Source organism: Erythrolamprus reginae, unplaced genomic scaffold, assembly GCF_031021105.1.
Source record: "Erythrolamprus reginae isolate rEryReg1 unplaced genomic scaffold, rEryReg1.hap1 H_40, whole genome shotgun sequence".
In the NCBI taxonomy this organism is placed as follows: domain Eukaryota; kingdom Metazoa; phylum Chordata; class Lepidosauria; order Squamata; family Dipsadidae; genus Erythrolamprus; species Erythrolamprus reginae.
Window position 1 is genome coordinate 279475 of NW_027248496.1, and position 24922 is coordinate 304396.

At 47.0% G+C, this 24922-nt stretch overlaps 1 protein-coding gene across 1 annotated transcript in view; it reads right to left on the bottom strand.

Moving 5' to 3' along the window:
* Window positions 1–24922, bottom strand: part of LOC139155664 (SEC14-like protein 5) — a gene marked incomplete at its 5' end in the record, with an annotated part of 67439 nt that overhangs the window by 14407 nt on the left and 28110 nt on the right. Inside the window, 5 exon segments of the mRNA XM_070730904.1 lie at window positions 11673–11761; window positions 14315–14504; window positions 17146–17258; window positions 23435–23654; window positions 24746–24874. Of these exon segments, the coding sequence (XP_070587005.1) occupies window positions 11673–11761; window positions 14315–14504; window positions 17146–17258; window positions 23435–23654; window positions 24746–24874 (741 nt within the window).

The following is a 24922-nucleotide window of genomic DNA, read 5'->3' on the forward strand; positions in this document are numbered from 1 at the left end:
CAAAGGTTTGGAGTGTGGCATATGAAAATATTCCTCAGTTAGAGGTCTTGGGCGTACTGATCGGATCTCAGAGCATATTTTTTGAACAGAATCATTTAATCTCTTTGCCTTGTGCAGTTGGTGGAAGAAGAGAGAGAGTTATTCAAGGAAAGGAAAGTGGGGATGGGAGAGGGGAGGGGGGAGGAGGAGGGGAGGGAAGGGGGAAGGGGAGGAGAGGGGGAGGGGAGAGGAGAGGAAAGGAGGGGAGGGGAAGGGAGAGGAGAGGAGAGGAAAAGGGAGGAGGGGAGGGGAGGGGAGAGGAGGGGAGGTGGGGAGAGGAGGGGAGAGGAAAGGAAAGGAAAGGGGGGAGGGGAGAGGAGGGGAGGGGAGAGGAAAGGAAAGGAAAGGGGAGGAGGGGAGGAGAGGAGGGGAAAGGAGGAGGGGAGGAGGGGAGGGGAGGGGAGAGGAAAGGAGGGGAGAGGAAAGGAGAGGGGAGGAGAGGAGAAGAGATGAGGGGAGGAGGGGAGGGGAGAGGAAAGGAAAGGGGAGGAGGGGAGAGGAGAGGAGAGGAAGGGAGAGGGGAGGAGGCGAGGAGGCAAGGAGGTGAGGGGAGGGGAGGAGAGGAGAGGAAAGAGGAAGGGGAGGAACTCTCCATATGAAAACTCGGAAGGTAAAAGTGCAGAATTATGATATCTGTGAGCCAGAAAATGTACCACTTCGTTTCTGATCTGTACACTGGAGGGATGGAGGGAGGGGGGACAGGGAAAGAGGGAGGGAGAGCAGGAGAGGAAGAGAGGGGAAGGGGGAGGGAGGAAAAGAGGGGGGGAAAGGGAGAGGGGGAGGGGGAGGAGAGACAGAGAAGGAAACAGGGAGGGAGGAAGAAAGAAAGGGGAAGGGAGAGAGAGAAAAAGAGAGAGGATGGAAGGAGGGGAGAGAGAGGGGGAAAGAAGAGAGGGACAGAGGAAGAGAGAAGAGAGAGAGAGATAAGTCAAGGAATGTTACTTTACTTTGTACAGTATATTAAGAAAATCTGTTCAACTCCCCAACCAGATGTGTGGAATTCAATTTCTAGAATTTTTCAGCCAACTTTGAGGGATATAGACTTTGACTCCCAGAATTCTCTGGTCAATTATAAGATATATGGATTTGTTTGTTTGTTTGTTTATTCAATTTCTTCTCCTTAGACTCAGGGCGGTTTACAACATGTTAGCAATAGCACTCTTTAACAGAGCCAGCCTATTGCTCCCACAATCCATGTCCTCATTTTACCCACCTCAGAAGGATGGAAGGCTGAATCAACCTTGAGCCGGTGGTGAGATCTGATCTACAGTCAGCCTCAGTGGCCTGCAGTACAGAACTCTACCTGCTGCGCCACTCCTGGCTCTATACTCTAAATTCTATACTCTACACTCTATACCCATAACATTACTGGATCCGTGTCCCTCCTGGTTGGTCTCGGCCGGCAGGGAGGTGACACGGAGCTGGGCCCAGGAGATTACCAACGCTTCCTTGGGGAGGGGAGTTTTTCCATCACTCTATAAAGAAGCGCTTGTGCGCCCCCTCCTCAAGAAGCCCTCCCTGGACCCAGCCGTACTTAACAACTATCGTCCAGTCTCCAACCTTCCCTTTATGGGGAAGGTTGTCGAGAAGGTGGTGGCACTCCAGCTCCAGCGGTCCTTGGAAGAAGCTGATTATCTAGGTCCCCAGCAGTCGGGTTTCAGGCCCGGTTACAGCACGGAAACCGCTTTAGTCGCGTTGATGGATGATCTCTGGCGGGCCCGGGACGGGGGTTTATCCTCTGTCCTGGTGCTCCTCGATCTCTCAGCGGCTTTCGATACCATCGACCATGGTATCCTTCTGCACCGGTTGGAGGGGCTGGGGGTGGGAGGCACTGTGCTCCAGTGGTTCTCCTCCTACCTCTCTGGCCGGTCGCAGTCGGTGTTAGTGGGGGGTCAGAGGTCGGCTCCGAGGTTTCTCCCTTGTGGGGTGCCTCAGGGGTCAGTCCTCTCCCCCTTGCTATTTAACATCTACATGAAACCGCTGGGTGAGATCATCCAAGGACATGGGGTGAGGTATCATCAATATGCCGATGATACCCAGCTTTACATCTCCACCCCATGCCCAGTCAACGAAGCGGTGGAAGTGATGTGCCGGTGCCTCGAGGCTGTTGGGGCCTGGATGGGTGTCAACAGACTCAAGTTCAACCCGGATAAGATGGAGTGGCTGTGGGTTCTGCCTCCCAAGGACAATCCCATCTGTCCGTCCATCACCCTGGGGGGGGAATTATTGACCCCCTCAGAGAGGGTCCGCAACTTGGGCGTCCTCCTCGATCCACAGCTCATATTAGAAAACCATCTCTCAGCTGTGGCGAGGGGGGCGTTTGCCCAGGTTCGCCTGGTGCACCAGTTGCGGCCCTATCTGGACCGGGACTCATTACTCACAGTCACTCATGCCCTCGTCACCTCGAGGTTCGACTACTGTAATGCTCTCTACATGGGGCTACCTTTGAAAAGTGTTCGGAAACTTCAGATCGTGCAGAATGCAGCTGCGAGAGCAGTCATGGGCTTACCCAGGTATGCCCATGTTTCACCATCACTCCGCAGTCTGCATTGGCTGCCGATCAATTTCCGGTCACAATTCAAAGTGTTGGTTATGACCTTTAAAGCCCTTCATGGCACTGGACCAGAATATCTCCGAGACCGCCTACTGCCGCACGAATCCCAGCGACCAATTAGGTCCCACAGAGTGGGCCTTCTCCGGGTCCCGTCAACTAAACAATGTCGGTTGGCGGGCCCCAGGGGAAGAGCCTTCTCTGTGGCGGCACCGACTCTCTGGAACCAACTCCCCCCAGAGATTAGAACTGCCCCTACTCTCCCTGCCTTCCGTAAACTCCTTAAAACCCACCTCTGCCGTCAGGCATGGGGGAACTGAAACACCTCCCCCGGGCATGTTTAATTTATGCATGGTATGTTTGTGTGTGCGTCTGTTAGTTTATGGGGTTCTTTTAAATCTTGTATAAATTTTAAAGTTTTCTGATTATTTATGATTTGTTCTATTTTGTTGTGAGCCGCCCCGAGTCTTCGGAGAGGGGCGGCATACAAGTCTAAATAATAAATAAATAAATAAACAAATTTCCCCCCACAATGTCAAGACTGCCATCCCGCTGGGTCTTACTTCACTTGCTGCCAATGTGCCATATGCAATGGGAGGGAGGGGGGAGGAATTGCGGGGAGGGGATGGTGTGTGTGGGGAGTAGTGCTGTGTCCGCATGGTAACAGCCGGCTGTCAGAATCTAGCTCGCGTATCCCTCTCCAGGGTGCTGATTGGGCGAGCAAGCCCTATTACTTGTAAGCGGGAACTTTCCTCTGTATGTGATTGGTAGTTACCTCAGAAGGCGTGCTGTATATAAATCTGTGCACTCATGTCTGTATTTCTTAAGCCTGTTTCTGCCCGGTTGGCAAGTTCTGATTAAAGTGTTATGACTGACTAAGGCCCCGTTATTATACTGGCGACGAGAATTCGACCCTGCTTTCATTCTCGCATCTATCTGCAGTAAGTGGCAATGTCTGTCCAGCTCACTTTTCCCCCTTTCAACCCTCAAGGGGAGACCTGGGACTCTTATGTCGCCAGGTTCGACTGTTTCCTCATCTCTAATGGGTATACTGAGATTTCGGGAGACCGCAAACGGTCTTATTTTCTCGGGTTCTGCGGCCCCGAGATGTTCGAGACTGCCAGGGCTTTATTTGCTCCAGTCTCTATCCACGATGTTCCTTGGGAATCGTTCCTATCAACCCTTCAGGATCATTATGCCCCAGCCCCGTCCCGCTGTGCCCGGAGATACGTTTTTTATCAGAGAAATCAGGCGGAGGGAGAATCAATTAATGAATTCGTGGCCGCTCTCCGCCGGGCTGCCTTGTATTGTGAGTTCTCTGACTTGAATGACTATTTGCTGGACAGGCTCGTATTCGGAGTCCGGGATGGCCGCCTTAAACGCCGTTTGTTGGCTACCCGGGAATTAACTTTCCAGACAGCATTGGCTGAAGCTCGTGCTTTTGAGCTTTCCACACAATCTCTGGCAGCCATGGACAGTTCTGTTAACGTTACAAACAAAATGCCAGTGGTGCCGGAGAAACCTAAAGCCACTGCGGAAAAGGATGACTGTAGTGAGGCTGAGGAAGAAGAAGTTTGCCGGCTGGGGGCTTCTCGTGGTCGTGATCTTCCTGCTAGTCGCCCCCGCCCTCCTCCATCCCCTTGCCGGGGCTGTGGGGGAAACCATTATCGGTCGAATTGCCCGTTTAAAGATGCAGCTTGTCGGCGTTGTGGGGCTAGGGGGCACATTGCGAGAGTCTGCCGCTCCCGGAGGTCCCCTCCAGCCACCCCTAGAGATCAGAGGGAGTCCCAAGGCTTCAATCCCCGCTGGCAGAGAAGATTTTCTTCAACCAAGAGGGATGACTGCAATGCCATTTATAGCTGCCCGCGCCCAGCCAGCACTTTTGTGGGAAAAACATCAGTCTCCTCTGAGAAGATCTCCGTGACAGTTCGCTTGGGAGGCGTGAATTGCTCCATGCAAGTCGACACGGGCTCTGCACATTCCTTGGTTTCCTGGGCCACGATAAAGAGATGCGTGCCTGGCTTGAGCAAGAACAGGTTGCAGCCATGTTCAGTGACTTTACGAGACTACCAAGGGGCGCCCATTCCAGTGTTGGGGGAAGGGAAATTCCCTGTCACATTCAAGGCATTCGTGGGCAGGTTGCCTCTTATGGTGGTGGATGGGCCGTTTTCCAGCCTCCTGGGTCTAAACTGGTTTAAGTCTTTAGGGCTTTCTGTTTCGGGGGTGAACGCAGTGAGGGGGGGGTCTGTGTTTACTGAGCTCACTAAAGAATTCCCCTCCGTCTTCGACGACAAGCTGGGCTGCTACACAGGGACCCCGATTTCTTTTAGCCTCGACCCCAAGGTGCCAGCAGTGAGGCTGAAACCCCGGAGAGTGCCCATTCCCCTAAGACCAAAGGTTGATGCTGAGTTGGATCGACTAATTGCCCAAGGGGTTTTAGAACCAATTGACCAGGCTGTGTGGGAGACTCCACTGGTCATTGCTTTTAAGGGGGATGGGGGCCTGAGGTTATGTGGGGACTATAAATGTACCGTTAATAAGGCCCTGGCTCACCACTCGTACCCACTCCCAGTGGTGCAGCATCTACTCCACACACTGGGCAAGGGAAAGTTCTTTGCGAAACTCGACCTATCGCAGGCTTATCAGCAGCTCCCCGTAGACCCCATGACAGCGGATGCCCAGGCGATTATAACACATAGGGGGGTCTTCAGGTGCCACAGGCTACAATTTGGGGTCTCCATAGCACCGGGTCTGTTCCAAGGGTTAATGGAGCGCCTGCTTTATGGGCTGGAAGGCACGGTGCCTTATTTTGACGATGTACTGGTCTCAGGGAGTTCCGAGGACGAACTACTCCGCAGGGTAAAGAAAGTGTTGGTGAAATTCCAGGAGGCGGGGCTCAAACTTAAATCAAAGAAGTGTGTCTTCGGGGTTCCAGAGGTTGACTTCCTGGGTTTCAGGGTGGACGAAAGGGGAATCCATCCTACCCCTGAGAAGACCAGGGCAATATGGGATGCCCCCAGACCCCAGTCGAGGGAGGAGCTGCAGGCTTTCTTGGGTCTCTTAAATTTCTATGCGGTATTTATTCCGCATAAGGCTTCAGTGGCAGAACCGCTGCATAGGTTACTGGACAAGCGGTCTGTTTGGCGCTGGGGGGAGCGAGAGGAAGCCGCATTCAGAGGGGTCAAGGGCATACTTACTTCAAACAGTGTCCTGGCTCAGTATTCCCCGAATCTGCCTTTAGTACTTACCTGTGACGCTTCCCGGTATGGAGTGGGGGCAGTCCTCAGTCATAGATTGCCCAATGGCTCGGAAGCCCCTTTGGCGTTTTTTTCTCGGACCCTGGCCGCGGCGGAGAGAAACTATGGGCAAATAGATAAGGAGGCATTGGCCCTGGTGGCGGGAGTCCGCCGTTTCCACGAGTATTTGTATGGAAGGAAGTTTGAGTTGGTCACGGACCACCAGCCCCTGTTAGGCTTGCTCTCAGGTAACCGTCAGAGTCCAGCTGTGCTGTCTCCACGTATGACACGCTGGATTGTTTTTTTGGCCAATTACACCTACGGCCTAACTTATAAACCGGGTCGGCACATAGCGCATGCCGATGCACTCAGCAGGTGTCCAATACATGAGGAATTAACAGACCCCGCACCTGCAAGCTCCGTTTTGGCTCTGACAGAGGGGCCATTGGTATTAGCTGCTCCCGAGGTGTCCAGGGAGACGGGAAATGACCGCGTTCTGGCCCAGGTAAGGCAATGGGTTTTAAGGGGGTGGCCATCCGCAGCCCCTGCAGATCAGTTCATTCCTTTTTTTCGCTGCCGCACCGAGTTTTCAGTGGATAAGGGGGTACTTTTGAGGGGTGGCAGAGTAGTTATTCCCGGGAAACTGAGGAACCAGGTGTTGGCCCTGCTGCACAAGGGTCACCCTGGCATAGTGAGAATGAAGGGATTAGCCAGAGACTATGTATGGTGGCCAGCATTAGATAAGGAAGTGGAGCAGCGGGTAGCTAACTGTGGTGTGTGCCAGGAGTCTAGGTCCATGCCCCCCCGAGCTGAACCTTTAACGTGGGAACCACCGGCCAGCCCCTGGATACGCTTGCACATTGATCTGGCCGGTCCCTTCATGGGGCAAACCTTCCTGGTCACCGTGGATGCATACTCCAAATGGGTGGAGGTGGTCCAGTTGCACTCCACGCAGTCACAGGCCATTATTGATTCTTTAATGTCCATCTTCGCTACGCATGGATTTCCGGACCTACTTGTGTCAGACAACGGTCCGCAGTTCACATCTGTCTTGTTCGAATCCTTTCTAGCAACTGCAGGAATAAGACATGCCCTAACCTCCCCGTGGCATCCGGCTAGCAATGGCCAAGCGGAACGGGCAGTTAGAACCATTAAGGAATCCCTTAAGAGATTGCCCCCGACCTCCTGGAAAGCCAGGTTGGCTGACGTGCTCTTAGCCCAACATACCACCCCTTGTGTAACCACAGGAAAAACACCAGCGGAACTTTTAATGGGTCGCAAGTTGCGGATTATACTTGACAGGTTGCACCCGGGGTACACAGCTGCTGTGCACTGGCCTGATGCGGCTGGACGGGAGATGTCCGTTGGAGAAGCCGTATTTGCCTGTGCCTATTCCGGCCAAAAGAATTGGGAGAAAGGTATAATATGCAGGGAACTGGGGCCTCGTTCGTTTGAGATAGAGCTAAGGGACGGGCGAACTTGGAAAAGACACCTGGATCAAATCAGACCCAATAAAGAGGACAGGTGTGTAGACCGGGAAGCCAATGGGTTCCAGGGGGTGTGTTCGCAGGGACCGCCCACAGAGGATGAGCCTTCAGGGATTCCGTCTTCAGAATGCAACCAGGAGGAGGAGGGAGGCCAGGCTCCCAAAACGATCCACCCAGCTGAGTTCGGGGGTTCGGAACATCACACTGAGCCCAGGCGCTCCGGAAGAATCGGGCGCAGACCGTCATACTTAAAAGATTATGTCTGTGTCAGCCGAAGGGGCAGGAGTGCTGTGTCCGCATGGTAACAGCCGGCTGTCAGAATCTAGCTCGCGTATCCCTCTCCAGGGTGCTGATTGGGCGAGCAAGCCCTATTACTTGTAAGCGGGAACTTTCCTCTGTATGTGATTGGTAGTTACCTCAGAAGGCGTGCTGTATATAAATCTGTGCACTCATGTCTGTATTTCTTAAGCCTGTTTCTGCCCGGTTGGCAAGTTCTGATTAAAGTGTTATGACTGACTAAGGCCCCGTTATTATAAGTAGCATTAGAAAAAAGGTCTATTTGGTAGACATTGTGAAGACCATGTACAGAGACTCCGGGATTGCATTCCTGCACTGCATAGTTCTTAATGTTTGTGAGTTCAGGCACCTTCAAAATGTGGGCACATAATAATAAATAATAATAATTTATTGCATTTGTACGCCGCCCCTCTCTGAAGACTCTTCATTTAAGATAAAGATGTTGCCAGAAGCAGGGGTGGGCTTCAAAATATTTAGTAAGGGGTTTTCTGCCCGGTTGTTTGGAGGGCATGGCTTAGCTTCCTGCACCACAGTGGGTGTTCTGTCCATAGACTTCCGATAATTTCCAATCCCCGTAAAATCATTTCTCAGTAATAAAACTTTTTATTTCACTCAAGCAGGATACATGAATGCAATGCATATTTTAAAAGTAGCATAGAAGCAGAATTCTATCTCATTAAAAAAACAGCTTGACTTTGGGTCTGGGAAGTGCCCCAAACTCAGTTGTTATCACATTCCTTAGATCAGTGTTTCCCAACCAGTGTGCCGCTGCACACTAGTGTGCCGCGAGACATGGTCAGGTGTGCCGCGAAAAAGGAAGCTCAGCTTCTGGTCTAGCAACTTTTTGCTGAGAGTACGAAGAGCAAAAAGTTGTGAGACCGGAAGCTGAGCTTCCTTCTTTGCACCTTCCAAGTTTTCCGGCAGCTGCAGCGCCCCACCCGGCTGGAGCTTCCCTGGCGGCGGCAGCAGGTGAGCTTTGGGGCCCAACGGGAGGGCGGCGGCAGTGGGAGGGCGGCGGCAGCAACGGCACCGAGCATTAGCCGCTGGGCGGCAGCAGGGTGGTCGGCTGCAAGCCAGAACTCCAGGACAGAGGCACCGACGATGGCGGCTAGACATGTTGCTGTACGCCGTACATGCTGGCATTGCGTGGCTGGCACTTGCCTGCTGGCTGGGCCAGAGGCTCCAGCCCCACGCCCATGCCCAGCACAACGCCAGCATGTACGGCATCTAGCAACATGTCCAGCCACCGCCGTCGGTGCCTCCATTCTGGACCTCCGCCTCACAGCTGACCACCCTGCCGCTGCCCCATGGCTACTGCCCAATGCCGCTGCTGCGGCATGGTGTACGAGAAAGAGAGAAAGAAAGAGAGAAAGAAAGAGAGAGAGAAAAAGAGAGAGAAAGAGATAGCAAGAGAGGGAGAGAGAGAAAGAGAGAGGGAGAAGGGGGGAGAGAAAGAGAGAGAAAGCAAAAAAGAGAGAAAGAGAGATAGCAAGAGAGAGAAAGAGAGAGGAAGAGGGGGGGAGAGAAAGAAAGACTGCAAGAGAGAGAGAGAGAAAGAGGGGGGAAGGAGGGTGAGGGAAAGACAGAGGGAGGGAAGGTGGGAGAGAGAAAGAGAACAAAAAAGAGGAAGGAAGGGAGAAACAAAGAGGGATGGAGAGAGAGAGGGAAATAAAGAGGAAGGAAGGAAGAGAGAGAAAGAGGGAGAGAAATAGAGTGAAAGGGAGGAAGAGAGATATTTTTTTGTCCAAACTTTTTTTAACACAACACACACACACACACACGCTCAATGTTCCCCGGGATTTTGTAAATATGTATAATGTGCTGCGGCTCAAAAAAGGTTGGGAAACACTGCCTTAGATAACCCCTTCTCAATACTCAAAACAGAGGCAGTAGCTCACCAAATATTTTTGCTAGCATAGAAATCCTGCACAGAACTGTCTTTGGAGATAGCGATCATGATTTTTAGAATTTCTTTTCAAGCACACCACAGTTTCTCAGCTCTTCCATGTGGACTCTCTTCCATGAGAGTCCACACACCCATTTCCCACAACTCTGCCTTTATAATGCCTGGAAGTGACATCACACGTCAAAGAGCTAAGGTTATGAATTACTGTATTTTTCGGAATATAAGACGCACCTAAATTTTAGAGGTGCAAAACAAGGAAAAAAGCATTCTGAACCAAATGGTGCAGTGATATATTATTTAATAAAATACCAGTGAAGTAGAATGCTTTTTACAAACATGTATACTTTTTACAACCATGGACAATTTTTACAAACTTCAAACTTGACAGCTTCAAGAGTTGTGGGCCAACTCCCAGAATTCCTGTTCCAGTCATGCTAGCTCAGGAATGGGAGTTGAAGTTCACAAGTCTTAAAGTTGCCAGGTTTGGAGACCTTTGCACCCTTAATCCCTAACCCAGGGGTCTTCAAATTTGGCAAATTTAAGACTTGTGGACTTCAATTCCCAGAATCCTCCAGTCATGCTAGCTCAGGAATGGGAGTTGAAGTCCACAAGTCTTAAAGTTGCCAAGTTTGGAGACCTTTGCACCATTAATCCTCATGCTAGTTCAGGAATTGGAGTTGAAGTTCATTAGCTATCAAGTTTGAAAACCCCTGGATTAGGGGTGCAAGGGTCTCCAAACCTTGCAACTTTAAGACTTGTGGATTTCAATTCGCAGAATCCTTCAGTCATGTTAGTTCAGGAATGGGAGTTGAAGTTCATTAGTCTTAAAGCTCGCCTGGCCCAGGGTACCCTGAGGGGCCTGGCTCATCCTCTTCAGAATCAGGCATGATCTGATGTGGGTAGGGGCATTTTTGCCCTCCCTGAGCTCAGGAGGCTTTCCTCGAGTCTCCAGGAGGGCAAAACTGGCTTCCCTAGGCTCTGAAGGCCCTCTGGAGGCTGGAAACGGCCCATTTTTTGCCTTCCTGAACTTCCAGTATGCCCATTTTTCACCCACCCCAAGTCTCTGTGCGCTCCCTGTACTTACCTGCATCCAAAATGGGCCACATGGGGACTCGTGGGAGGAGTGGGAAGGGGTGGGCGGGACCAGTCAGGAGTGGCATTTGGAGCGTTCCTCAAATTGCACAGAATCTTAGCTAGAGGTTCTCCCGAACCACCAGAGGCCCTCCCCTGGCCAGAAGCCCCTTGAGAAAGGGCCTTTGTCAAAACTAACTTTATTAGTTTTGACAAGGCCAGATTATTTACGGGACCGTTTTCTGCCTCACATTTCCCAGTGACCAATCAGAACCCATAGAGTTGGCCTCCTATGGATCCTGTCAACCAAGCAATGCTGACTGGTGGGGCCAATGGGATGGCCTTCTCTGTGGCAGCTTCAGCTCTCTGGAACCAAATCCCCCCAGGAGATTCGCACTGCCCCACCCTCCTGGCCTTCTGAGAAGCCTTAAAAACGTGGCTTTCCTGGCAGGCCTGGGCCTGTTGAGCAACAGCACTTCGCTCCGGCCTGAAGCAATGAATGATAGATGGATGAATGTCTTTTAATATTGGGTTTTTTAATTAATGTATATTGTTTTTATTGCTGTACACCACCCAGAATCCATCAGGTGATGGATGGCTTATAATAATAATAATAATAATAATAATAATAATAATAATAATAATAATATTAATTTATTAGATTTGTATGCCATCCCTCTCCGAGGACTCAGAGCGGCTCACAACAGGACAATACACAATATACAAATCCAATAGTTAAAAAACAATTTTAAAAACCCTAATAATAATAATAATAATAATAATAATAATAATTATTATTATTATTATTATTGTTATTTATTAGACTTGTATGCCGCCCCTCTCCGAAGACTCGGAAATAATCATGCAACTCAAACAAACCATACATAAATTATAATAGCTAAGGGGTATATTAATTTCCCCATGCCTAGTGACATAGATGAGTTTTCAGAAGTTTACAAAAGCTTGAATAAAAAATTAAATTAAATTAAATTAAATTAAATTAAATTAAATTAAATTAAATTAAATTAAATTAAATTAAATTAAATTAAATTAAATTAAATTTTTAACATAAATGTGTTTCTCACGTGGCGAAGAAGCGATTCTTCTCCCAGAGCCTTCACAAGACCCTTGGTGTCCATTTGCCCAAGGCGAAGGATGTAGAGGGGCCTTCCATCTTGGAAACAAAAAAAGAAGGAACAAATAAACCGAATTTTTTAAAAAATTGTCCTCAAAGATGGAATAAGCTTCCAGAAACCCAAAAATTTGCAGCGTTTGTCCAACATTCGACTGCCAGCTTGTGACAACACACACAACTTACTGTTGAAATTAAAGATTCTTCCCACAATAGCTGAACCTTGAGCACACAACCTTGACTGACACCTTTGATATACATCATTACCGAGAGTAAAACTTAAAAGTACAGAGGAAAGAGTGGGGTGGGGAAGTGACTTACAGCCAAATTTGATGTAAATCAAGGGCTAACTGTATACCTGATTAATATATATCTGGTGTGCTGCATAATAATAATAATAATAATAATAATAATAATAATAATAATAATAATAATAATAATAATAATTTATTAGATTTGTATTCTATAATTTGTATTATAGAATAATGAATACGTTCCATATTGTATGGTGGATTCAAAAAAGATTGAGAATTACCACTAAGCTGGAGGAAAAAAATACTATTTGGAAATGGAGCAGATGAGAATGTGAGGTTCTTTTGTGAGCCTCTTTTTTGTCTTTTGCAGGGAAACAAGCTCACGAAAGAAATGCCATGGAGATCTGACCTGGGGTGATGTCATCTTTGACACACGTGCCGTAGATTCTCCATCATAGGCCTAGAACATTGCAATGCAGCAACAGCAATGGCACTTTGACATATATACCACTTTACAGGGCTTTTACAGTCCTCTCTAAGCGGGTGACAGAGTCAGCATATTGCCTTCAACAGTCTGGGTCCTCATTTTACCAACCTCGGAAGGATGGTTGAGTCAATCTTCAGCCTAGTGAGATTTGAACTGCCAAATTGCAGTCAGCCAGCAGTCAGCAGAAATAGCCTACAGTACTGCTTTTTAACCACTGCACCACCGTAGGTTCACCATCATGGCCCTACAACATTTTAGACCAGTGATGGTGAACCTATGGCATGGGTGCCACAGATTGCACACTGAGTCATATCTGCTGGCACACGATCTGTTGCCCTTGCTCAGCTCCAACGTGTGTTGTGTGCCAGCCAGCTGATTTTTGGATCGCAGTGGCTCTGGGAGGGCCTTTTTGGCTTCCAGAGAGCCTCCAGGGGGATGGGGGGAGTTGTTACCCTCCCCCAGCTCCAGGGAAGCCTTTGGAGCCTGGGGAGGTGAAACACGAGCCTATTGGGCCCATCAGAAGTTGGGAAACAGGCCATTTCCAGCCTCCCAAGGGCCTCTAGGGGGTGGGAGAAGCTGTTTTCACCCTCCCCAGCATTAATTTATAGGTTTGGGCGCTCACACATGTGCGATAGCATGCATGCACACTCTTTCGGCACCTGAGGGAAAAAAGGTTAGCCATCACTGTTTTAGACCAATGGCAGTAGTTTTAGCTTTCCCATAAAGTTGATCTCCTGGTTTGTCTTTGGGGTCAGACATCAATGTAGAAAGGCCAGGTTTTGCAGTGTGAAATGACTACATTGCAGTTCATATTGACCATAGAAATTACAGACTTGTAGATACTGGGCCTTTGTCATGATAAAAGACTATATTTTTAAAAAATTCCTGGCTCTTTTTGGAATTAGTTTTACATGTATTTTTGCAAAAGTCTTTGCAACAGAAATCTGTAGGAGATGGAGAGGCAGAAGAGCGGAGTTAAAAAGAGGATCCGCCTAGAATCCCTACGTAGCCACAAATGAACCAAGTCCAACTTTCTTTGAATCACATTGTCTCTTATCTAACTCCAAGCTGGTGGTGTTTGTTGAGAAGATTTCTGTGCATAAGCTATTTAGCAATAAATCAGTTTAATTGGATCATTATATGTGGGCCCAGTAATGGGCAGCCAAAATTTTTACTGCCACACTGTGGGTATGGCTTATTTTGTGGGTGTGGCTTAATGGTATGTCATCAGGTAGGAGTGGCTTGCCAGGCATGTGATCAGGTGGGAGTGGCTTGAACAATCATCGTTCAAGTGAACTGTAAAATCCTCGACTTACAACCTTACCAGTGTCGCTTGCTGGGATGACAATTTGCTTTGCATTTCCCATATTCTCCTTCCAGGGTCACCCCCCCACCTCAGGCTGGGTAGCTAGGTGAACGGGTGCTGCCAGAAGCATAAATGCTGCCAGCGCCGCTTCCACCCACGCCTTCTGCTTGCACCTCAGGCGGGAGGTGGCCGTGAGACTGGAGAGGAGCCGGGCAGGAGAGAGGGAAGCTCGTCCGAGGTCAGGAAGGAGGAAAGAGGAAAAAACCAAGAAGCAGGGAAAAAAGGAGAGCCAATCAGCTGGAGTGGCACCCGCATTTTCATTTCCGCCGGTGGAACTGGTTCCACCCCGTCCTGCTTGCTGCCCACCCCTGTATGGGCTTGATCTTTTCCGCCTGACAATTTTAAATGCTGAACAGCAGTGGGAAATATAACATTGCACCCTGTAGCCCACCCCGGAGCCATCCCAAGGTGACTGAATGACAAATGACTCACGGACTGATGAACTTCATGTCCAGACACGGAGCAGAGGCCAACAGGTAGATGCTCACCTTTGTCCTGGTAATGCCATCCCCCAGCGTAGAATTCTTCCAAAAGGGAAGGTGGCCTCCACGTTTGCAGGATGTAATCCACCTGGTATTGCTTTCGCCATGCCAAGGACTGGCAGAGCATTTCCCGAGCCTTGTCAATATTAAAGTCCCGAGCCCTCAGGAAACGGAGGATGTATTCATCTTTGGGAACCTGAGCAAAAGCGAGAATTAAGTCAATGCTTGATTAGATTTGGAGTTTGTTTGTTTGCTGGACTTGTATGCTGCCCTTCTGCGAAGACTAAGACTGGCTCACAACATATAAAGTAATACACATTGACAATTCTGAAGCCCAATGCTAAAAAGTTATAAAATTTAAAACCAATCTAAAAACCCAGTCATAAAATCACAAAACCACATTCGTTCGTATCTCAATAATACCGATGGCTGGAGCAAATGTTAAAGCTCAACAGCCCCAAGCATGCTGGCAAAAGTGAGTTTTTAAAACCTTCTGTAAGGTCAGGAGAGTTAGGGAAGTGCGTATCTCCGGGAGGAGTTGATTCCAGAGGGCCAGGGCTGACACAGAGAAGGCCCTTCCCCTAGGGCCCACCATATGACATTGCTTGGCTGATGGGACCTGGAGAAGGCCAATTCTGTGGGCTCTGACCAGTCGCTGGGATACATGAAGCTGGAGAAAAGTCCCACAACCTGGTCCTAGGCCAGTGATGGCAAACCTTTTTTCCTCGGGTGCTGAAAGATCATAGGCGTGCGCTATCGTGCATGTGCGAGTGCCCCCACCCATAATTCAATGCCTGGGGAGGGCGAAAACAGCTTCCCCCTCCCCCTGGAGGCTGGAAATCACCTGTTTCCCAGGTTCTGGTGGGCCCATGTTTCATCCTCCCCAGGCTCCAAAGGCTTCTCTGGAGCCAGGGGAGGGTAAAAACACTCTCCCCCATCCCCCCAGAGGCTCTCTAGAAGCCAAAAACGCCCTCCCAGAGCCTCTGTGCAAGCCATGCCATACGTTTGCCATCACTGCCCTAGGCCATGTAGGGCTTTTTAGGTAATGACCAACACTTTGAATTGCGTTCAGAGGCCAATCAGCAGCCAATGCAGCTCGCACAGTGTTGGAGATACATGGGCAAACCTTGGTAAGCCCATGACAGCTCTCGTGACTGCATGTTGCTCTCATGGCCTGCATGAATTCCTTCTTTCGTCCAGGAAGTCAATGGGAATGTCATCAAACCCAAGCTGAGAGAGAAGCCCAAAAATCTCCAGAGAGCTTCTGTCAGTGAGGGGGGAATTACAACCAGTTCCTGGCCCACCAGCACCATCACTGGACCACTCTGGCTCTTGTCATTCCAAGAACTTCTGCAGCCACGGGAGGCTTAGAATCTAGTTCTCCTCATTCTTAGTCCATCTTAACCTCTACTCCAGATTGCTTCTAAGGCTGAAGAAGAAAGTACTGGCCCAAAGTCATCCAGGGGGCTTCCATGGTTGTGGAATGGGCTTGAACACAGATCTTCTTGGTCTTAGTCTATTACTTTTCATGCTACACCTATTGGCTCTTGGGTTGGGAAGGAGGGACCAGCCTAAAGCTGTCTAGGAGCTTCCATAAATGGTGGAACTGAACACAGCCCTCCTTGCTCCTATTCCAATACTTCCATCATTATATCACCCAAACAGCTATCATGGAAAGTCCCTCCCAAAAACTATTCCAGAACAAAGCATTTTAGACAGCAATCTCATACGAGGATGGTCACATGTGCGAGATTTGGGCAATTTTTGTTGATTTCTTTGCTTCCGCATATGCACAGAAGCAAAGAAAGACCAAAAACCACCAAAATCTCATACGTGAAAGCGTCCTTGCATGAGATTTCAGCAATTTTTGCCGAGTTCTCTGCTTCCGTGCATGCACAGAGGCAAAATGTCATGCGGGGGTGGGCATGCGCGTGGCGGGTGTGTTATGTTTTGTTTTGTTTCTGTCGACAAAACAAAAACATACACAGTAACTCTTCCCTGGTACAAGCTGAGAGAAAGAGAGCCTGTGGTCTAGAGGTTAAAGCTGTTGTGTATACTCCTGTTCAGTTTGGGGATTTCGCAGTTTCTGATTCAGATATTGTTTATGAATTCATGGCAGGTCCTGATTTACAGGCAGAAGAAGAAGGGGGAGACCAACCACAGGACGTTTCTATGAGTTCAGACTCCAGTGAAGGAAAGACAGATAATAGATGGTTAAATCCTCATTTCAGACGATTGCGAAGAGAACAAGTATCAGGGAAGAAATATTAAGGAGAGGAACGGGTTAATTAATTTAGTAATTTATTTATCATGTCCGGGTGTCAGTGGAGCAGAAGGGTGGAGTTTTCAATTCTGCTATAAATCAATATGGAGGTGCCTTTCCACGGCTCTGAAGTAATGTGTTTTTTAACTGCAGTTTTTATTACCCTGGGCTAATGCTGCCTAGCCATAAATCTTAAGATGAAGGGAGGAATGCTTGGAGAACGCTTTATGTTGATTTAGCTACTAAAGACTGAGATAAAAGGGACTGCCTGCCAATGACGTACTTTGTAACAGAAGAAAGAAAAATAAGGATGATGTTTTTGTTTTATAAATCTCTGCATTCAGCAAGCCTTTATTCCAATTAACAGAGGCTTTAGCCGGACCAGAACAAAAGCTACTGTCTTACAATGCAGACTCTGCAGGTTCGAATCCCAGTAAGGGTATGGCATGCATGCAGTAAAAAAATACAAGGAAAGAGAAGGAAACGGATTTAGAATGCAATCTTGTCAGCCACTAACGTAAGCTGCTCCCGGTTCCTTCATAAGTTCAGCCGTGGGACAGGAGCCTCCATTTACCTTTCCTTTCTGCATCTCCTGAAGCCACTGACGAAGTCGGATCAAGCAGCTTTCCTGCATGGGGCTTAATTGTCCCAGGTAACGTTCTATGTAATCCGCATCCAGCTTGTCCCCTAGAGAGACAGAAAAATCAGCCACGGGAGAAGCTCAGGAAAAAAAGAGAAAGAAAAAAGAAGAAGCAGCTATAGGAGTGCAAAGTTATTGATGCATTGCTTGCTGACAGCCTGGAAGGATTTTTTTACAAGTACAGTGATCCCTCGTTTTTCGCGGGGGATGTGTTCCAAGACCATTCGTGAAAAACGAATTTCCATGAAGTAGAGGAAATATATTTTTTAATGTATTTAATGAGTATTTGGACTTTTAAAACCCACCCTTTGCATTAAACAATTATTCTATAATGTTTCTCAGCTAGAACTACATGTGATATCCTACCAGTTTCTTTAATAGAGCACAGAAGTACTGTAGAAGAATTTTATGAATTTTTAATGGATTTAAAATTTTCAATGGATTTAATGGATTTAAGCCCCCTTTGAAAACCTGTGAAGTAGCGAATCCATGAAAGATGAACCGTGAAGTAGTGAGGGGTTACTGTAGTCCTGGCTTACCAGCCACCTCATTCAGTGATCATCTGAAGGTTGCAACAGTGCTGAAAAAATAGAACTTTATAACCTAAGGAAAAGCGCCGCTACCAGAACGGTCACCACTCCAGTAGTGATTTTCAGGATGCACATGCAGCTGCGTGTCCCCAACACTCGCGCATCCACCCTCGCATGAGATTTGGCTTCTGTGCATGTGCAGCAAGCAAAATCTCACATGAAGACCTTCACGCAGGTGAGATTTTGGTGATTTTTGATGATTATTTGCTTCTGCGTATGCGCATGCGCAGAAGCAAAAATATCATCGAAAATCACTGAAATCTCACTCTCATGCGCGTTCTCATGTGAGTTTTTGCTTGCTGCACATGCGTAGAAGCTGGATCTTGCGCCAATGGGGGCACACACACCTGCTGGACATGCACGCACCCATAACAGCCTTGGAAGTCGCACCGGTAGCGCCAAAGAGGAGGAAACTGTCAGTGCTTACGACCAATGCCTACACTGATGACCTCTGCAGTATCTCTCATCCCATGATCCCCACTGCAGTCCAGTATGCATGCTCTGTGCCTGATCTGCTGTTTTCCTTTCTTCCACCTGTACAGATTTGAGAGGTTTGAGAAGGGATTACAAGAGAGTAAAGCAGGCATACAATGGAAAACAATATTCTAGTACAAGCAGCCACGAGCACAGCCTGATGTCTGCCTGCTTACTCTTTTAAAATCCCTTTCTCCTCAATCTCTTCACTTTGCAAGAGGCAGGGAGGAGGGGGGAATGAAACAATTTCTGTAGGCGATCTATCCTTTGCCTAACTTGTTTCCTGACAGGGAATATCAAATGGGGAGGATACTAGCTGCATATGTAGCTTTTTAAGGCTGCTATCACTAATGCATGGCTTTTGATATGCATTTCCCATTATGTGTCTGCTCAGTCTCTTGTTACCCTTTCTCTCCAATGAATGCAAACATGAACATTAATTCCTTTCTTGTTAAATATCCCTGTGCTGCGAAAGTGAGCAATCCAAACCAGGGTGGGGTGGGGAATGGGAAAAAGGAAAAGTCACTTGCAGTTAACTATTTTCCCTCTAAGCCATCACTTTGTTTAGTGACATAAGTGTCGATCGCAACCATGGTCACTGAACAAGGACTACCTGCCAACTTGTTCAAAAACTACAAGGTTTTGCTCCTGAGATGTTTGAAGTTTGTTATTTCCAAAAACAGTTCTTCTTCATCTCGAGAGGCTTTCATAGAACGTTTTAAAAACATGAGCTCCTTCAAATTCCTCTGGTGGGTTTGCAAGACAATTCAGGGTTCTTTTGACACGTATTTCTTGGATTTTGCCAGCTACGTTCGTTCTCAATTTCCGGTTAGAGCAGAAGTTAATACAATTCTGGGGGAAACAGCAGTTAAAAATGTCATTGTAATGTTGACTCATCTTCCCAAAGTACAGAATTTGACATTTTATAAGTAACACTGGTCTTATCAAATCCGGCACAGAATGATTTTACATAGAAGGAAATAAATGAGAACTCCTGAAAATGAGAAATGAATGCAGTATATGCGTTCATGATCAATTTCTGAAAAGTTTTTATATTAAGAAAAGATAAGAAGATGTATCAATAATACATTTCTATACAGTCTACATTAAGAGGAATTGATTTTATTACAACATATACATCTTATCGTTTCTTTGGGGTTTTTTCTCTTACTTTGATATTAAATTTGCTGTAAGCATTGTAGTAGATGTATTTTTTTTTCTTACACGATCACTGATCTATTACTTATGTTTGTTTACCATACAAGTAATCGTTGAATTATAATCCATAACAAGGCCAATAACTTCTGTTGCTAAGCGAGGCAGTTGTTAAGGGAGTCACACAATGTTATAACTTTTGCTATAAGCATAATGTGCCTTCTTCCATTAACATTAGCTTGTTGGAAGGCAGCTGGGAAGCTTGGAAATCTCAATCATATCATCCTTGGATGCTGCAACTATTATAAATATACTAGTAGCTGGATACCTGTGCTTTGCTATGAAATGATTTGATCGGGCTTGATACATTGACACTTAAAGCTTGAAAATTTACATAGAATGTGTAACTCCTTAGCATCAGAGAGTTGATATAAGGCAACTGGCAGTTGGAACAGAGTTCTTTTCAACTGGGGAGGGGGAGTAACTGTTATTGTTGTGAGCCGCCCCAAGTCTTCGGAGAGGGGTGGCATACAAATCTAACAAATCTAATAAATTGAATTGAATTGAATTGTCTGAATTCCCATCCTGCAAGCCAGATGAGTCACATGCATCTTAATATAAGGCAAATGGCAGTTGGAACAGAGTTCTTTTGAGGTGGGGAGGTGGAGTATAATGTCTAACTTCTTAGCATCAGAGAATGTTAATATAATACTGTATATGAAATACTAATGATCTGATGGTCATTTTGAAAAAACCTTTCTTAGTGAGCACCTAGAAGCCAAGAGGAACATATGTGCCAAAGTTTATATGCTGTATAGTTCTGGAGATTTTGTGATGAATGAGTGGTATTTGGCATAGATAGACAGACAGAGACAGACAGACAGACAGACAGACAGACAGACAGACAGACGATGGATGGATGGATGGATGGATAGATTAACAAGTGAAAGTACTGATTCAAAGCCTAAAATATTTTTATTAGGTATATTGCCAGAAAAAATTAATATGGAAGAAATATACTTAATTGTGCATATAGTGACTGCTACTAGGATTATATATGCATAAAATTGGAAGATTATGGACTGTGCAGAGATTAATAAACTTATAATGAAAATTAGGGACAAAGAAGACTCGGAATTTTACAAAATTTGAGGGAAATTTTATGAACGGGTTGAGAATAAAAATAATAAATGTATCTTTTTCTTCTATGTATGCTGAGAGGATATGCACCAAGACAAATTCCTTCTGTGTCCAATCACACTTGGCCAATAAAATTCTATTCTATTCTAATAAATACTGTAAATAAAATAGTTAATGTAAGATAAATTTAATGTAAATGTAAAAAAGAAATGAGAAAGTAGAATTGACAGAAGCTGGTTGACAGAAAGAGAAAAAGAGGCAGCATTAGTTAAATATATAACACATGTTTTAAAACTAAATTTAAAAATAGATTTGAAATGGAATTGAAAAGTTAAAAGAATAGAGTATAAGAATTGAAAAAATGAAGAAAACTGCTTAGACCATTGCTTCTTAAGTTAAAATTAGATATAGCTTTTCCTCTTTAGATAGAATGAATAATTGAAATTTATGGGGTTTTTTAATTGAACGAGACTCTTTAAGTATACTATTACTCTTTGGAGATACATGTGTTGTTATATATTAGAACACTACCTTTCGGCTATGGTGAGGGGGGCGTTTGCCCAGGTTCGCCTGGTGCACCAGTTGAGGTCCTATCTGGACCGGGAGTCACTACTCACAGTCACTCATGCCCTCATCAACTCAAGGCTCGACTACTGTAATGCTCTCTACATGGGGCTACCCTTGAAAAGTGTTCGGAAACTCCAGATCGTGCAGAACGCGGCTGTGAGAGCAATCATGGGCTTCCCTCAATCTGCCCATGTTACTTCAACACTCTGCAGTCTGCATTGGCTGCCGATGAGTTTCCGGTCACAATTCAAAGTGTTGGTTATGACCTATAAAGTCCTACATGGCATCAGACCAGAATATCTCCGAGACCGCCTTCTGCCGCACGAATCCCAGCGACTGATTAGGTCCCACAGAGTTGGCCTTCTCTGGGTTCCGTCAACAAAACAATGTCACTTGGCGGGACCCAGGGGAAGAGCCTTCTGGAATCAGCTCCCCCCGGAGATTAGGACTGCCCCCACCCTCCTTGCTTTCCGCATACTCTTGAAAACCCATCTATGTCACCAGGCATGGGGAAATTGATTCCCCCAGCTGTTCCGCATTATGTATAGTTTGCTATATATGTGTACGTGTGTGTGTGTGTGTGTGTGTGTGTGTAGATTGTTTTGAGTTCGGGTTTTGCCCCGTGTAATATTTTGAGTGTCTATGCGACGTTTCGCTGAAATCACATTCACCATCATCAGGCTGAAGTTTTAAGCTTTGTGCTGTTGTAAATATATATATGTTTTCGTAGATTTTCACGGGTACAGGTATGACGGTCTTGGTATATTCGGGTTTCTTCCCGTGTAGGATTTGGAAATTTCTGGCGACGTTTCGACGAGGTCTCACTCGTCATCTTCAGGCTGGTGTTTCTGTCCTTGTTCTCCTGAGCAGTTTTCGCCTGAGAACAAGGACAGAAACACCAGCCTGAAGATGACGAGTGAGACCTCGTCGAAACGTCGCCAGAAATTTGCAAATCCAACACGGGAAGAAACCCGAATATACCAAGACCGTCATATATATATGTATGTATGTATGTATGTATGTATGTATGTATGTATGTATGTATATATGTATAATTTTATGGTAGATAATTTTTTTTAATTATTTAAAAACAACAATTGTGTTAGTAACACAGTGGTTCACGTAATTACTTTGCCAAGAAAGGTCGCAAAATGGAGCAAAAGTCACTTAGCAGCAGAAATTTAGTTGCTCAGTTGCAGTCATAAGTCAGGACTACTTGTATTTCAATAATAATAATAATAGTAATAGTAATAGTAATAAAAATAATATATATAAATAAATAAATAAATAATGATATAGGAAAAAATATATTATCCTTTCAGCATACATTTTATTTCGTTCCTGATTCGTCTTACCTCGACTCCCTTTTCTTTCCCCCTTATCTTGGATCAATCCTGCAATGGAGATGGGATGGTAACTATCATGGCATGATTTGGGAGCAGGGAGGCATCTGACATGTCAACTGCGTTGAAGCTGTGGTTGGAGTCAACATATCAAAACCCGCAAGGACCTTCATGGCGGCGTGAGCTGCCAAAGTGTTCGATCTGCATGACGCCAGAAACGGTTTAAGAGCACCTAATTCCTTTTTTTCTCCCCCCCAAAAAAGAATTCTAAGTTCTCTAAGTCAACTGCAAAGAAGAGGCAAGCCAGGTTTCAAATCGATTTCTCTCTTTTTTTGGCTCTGAGCTCTTTCCAAGCCCGGGACGAGAAAAGCGAAGTTATTGAGGCTGAGGGAGGCTGGGAAGAACACAAGGTGAGTTTCAGCCCCCTGAGCAGAAGAGCACAAGCCCACCAGACAAGGGGAACAGAAGGAGAATGCTCAAGAGTTGCCACCCTTTGGAGTGGACATCGTATGCCAATCAGCTCATCCGTCACTGTGCCAGGAAGAGAAAGAATCCAGAGGCGGCATCAGTGCCAGAAGTCTCTTGAAACAAAGAGAGAGAGAGACACGCTTGCCGATGAGAATGAAAGGGATTTTTCCAAAACTGGCTGGGTCCATGGGAGAGAACAATAGGATTGGTCGCCACGTTCCCAGTGCAAGTTTACGGCCACTTAAAGCAGGAAATGATGAGATGGGGCAGCAGAAGTCCCACGAATCAAAACTTAAGTTCCCCCGAGTGTTATCCTGAGCATAAGTTCTAAGTAAGAGCAGATTGCAAATGTTAACAGATAGTTGTGTTAGAAAAAAGACAGAAGGAAGATTAGCCGCAGGGGCGGCTTCCAAAATCCAAGTTGGCAGAGGAACAATGAGGTGAACGGAACCAGCTGCCACCCATAAAGCTGTTATAAGCCATTACCTTCAGGAGTCGAAGCCTCCCCCGCAGGGCAGGCATTGTTGCCTCGCTGGTCTTTCTCGTTTCCGTGCGGGTGGGCTTCCTGCGGTATCGTAGCATTATTGCTTCCCGATGGAATTCTCTTGCTGAGGCTCCCCTCGGCTTCCGGGGGAGTCCACCGAGGGATAAAAGTGATCCCTTGGGATATCAGCTCCTTTAGATAATGCTCGATGACTTCTTTGCCCTGAAAAGAATTGATTTGTGACATTTAGAATCAGCGTGCATCGGTAGTGGGTTGTTGACAGCTCATTTCGGTTCTTTAGAACCAATAGCAGAAATTGGGCGCTGCTGAAGAGTCCCTGAGAATTTACTCCGCTAGTCATTTCTGACTGTAGGGGGCGCTGCTCATCTCCGTTTCAAGACCATCGAGCCAGAATTGTCCAAGCTTGGTCACCTGACCAAATTCACGTCCCGGAATGCTGTTTCCTCCCACTGAAGTGGTGCCTATTTATCTACAGTGATCCCTCGATTATCGCGAGGGTTCCGTTCCAAGACCCCTCGCGATAATCGATTTTTCGCGATGTAGGGTTGCGGAAGTAAAAACATCATCTGTGCATGCGCGCCCTTTTTTCCATGGCCGCGCATGCGCAGATGGTGCAGCAGCAGTGAGGAGCCGAAGATCGGGGTTTCCCCTTTGAGTGGGCGGCGGGGAAGACCCAGGGAAGGTTTCTTCGGCCGCCCAGCAGCTGATCTGCTTGGCAGCGCAGCAGCAGCGAGGAGCCAAAAATGGGTCTTCCCCGCCGCCCACGCAAAGGGGAAACCCCGATCTTCAGCTCCTCGCCGCGCTGCCGAGCAGATCAGCTGCTGGGCGGCCGAAGAAACCTTCCCTGGGTCTTCCCCGCCACCCACGCAAAGGGGAAACCCCGATCTTCGGCTCCTCGCTGATGCCCACCCGCCGCTCGCCCACCCACCCGCCGCTCGAGAGCAAGAGGGGGAGAGATAGAGAAAGAGAGAGAAGGAAAGAAAGAGATGAGAGAGGGAGGAAGAGAGTGTGAGAGGAAGAAGCAAGATAGAGAAAGAGAGAGAAAAAGAAAGATGAGAAAGGAAGGAAGAGAGTGACATCATCGGGTGGGAAAAATCGCGATATAGCGTTTCGCGAAGATCGAGATCACGAAAATCGAGGGATCACTGTATTTGCATTTTCATTGGATCACAAGAACTCACCCCATCACATGGCGCTCAGTTTTCAAACCCCAGCTGCTGACAAGCCCAGTGCCTTTAACTACTGAGCCACCCCACCACTCACACTGCAATGCACAGAAGCTTGATATTCACCCGCTTGATGTTGGCTGTGTATTGCTTCATGGCGATTTTCTCCACCGTGTTTTCAAACCCGAAGAACGACTTGATGTCAAGGGATGCGGACTGTTCAAAACACGTCCAATCTTCATTCTCCGGATGGACCTGCCACAGAGAAACGGCACTGTCAGAAATCAACCTGGCTTGAAATAC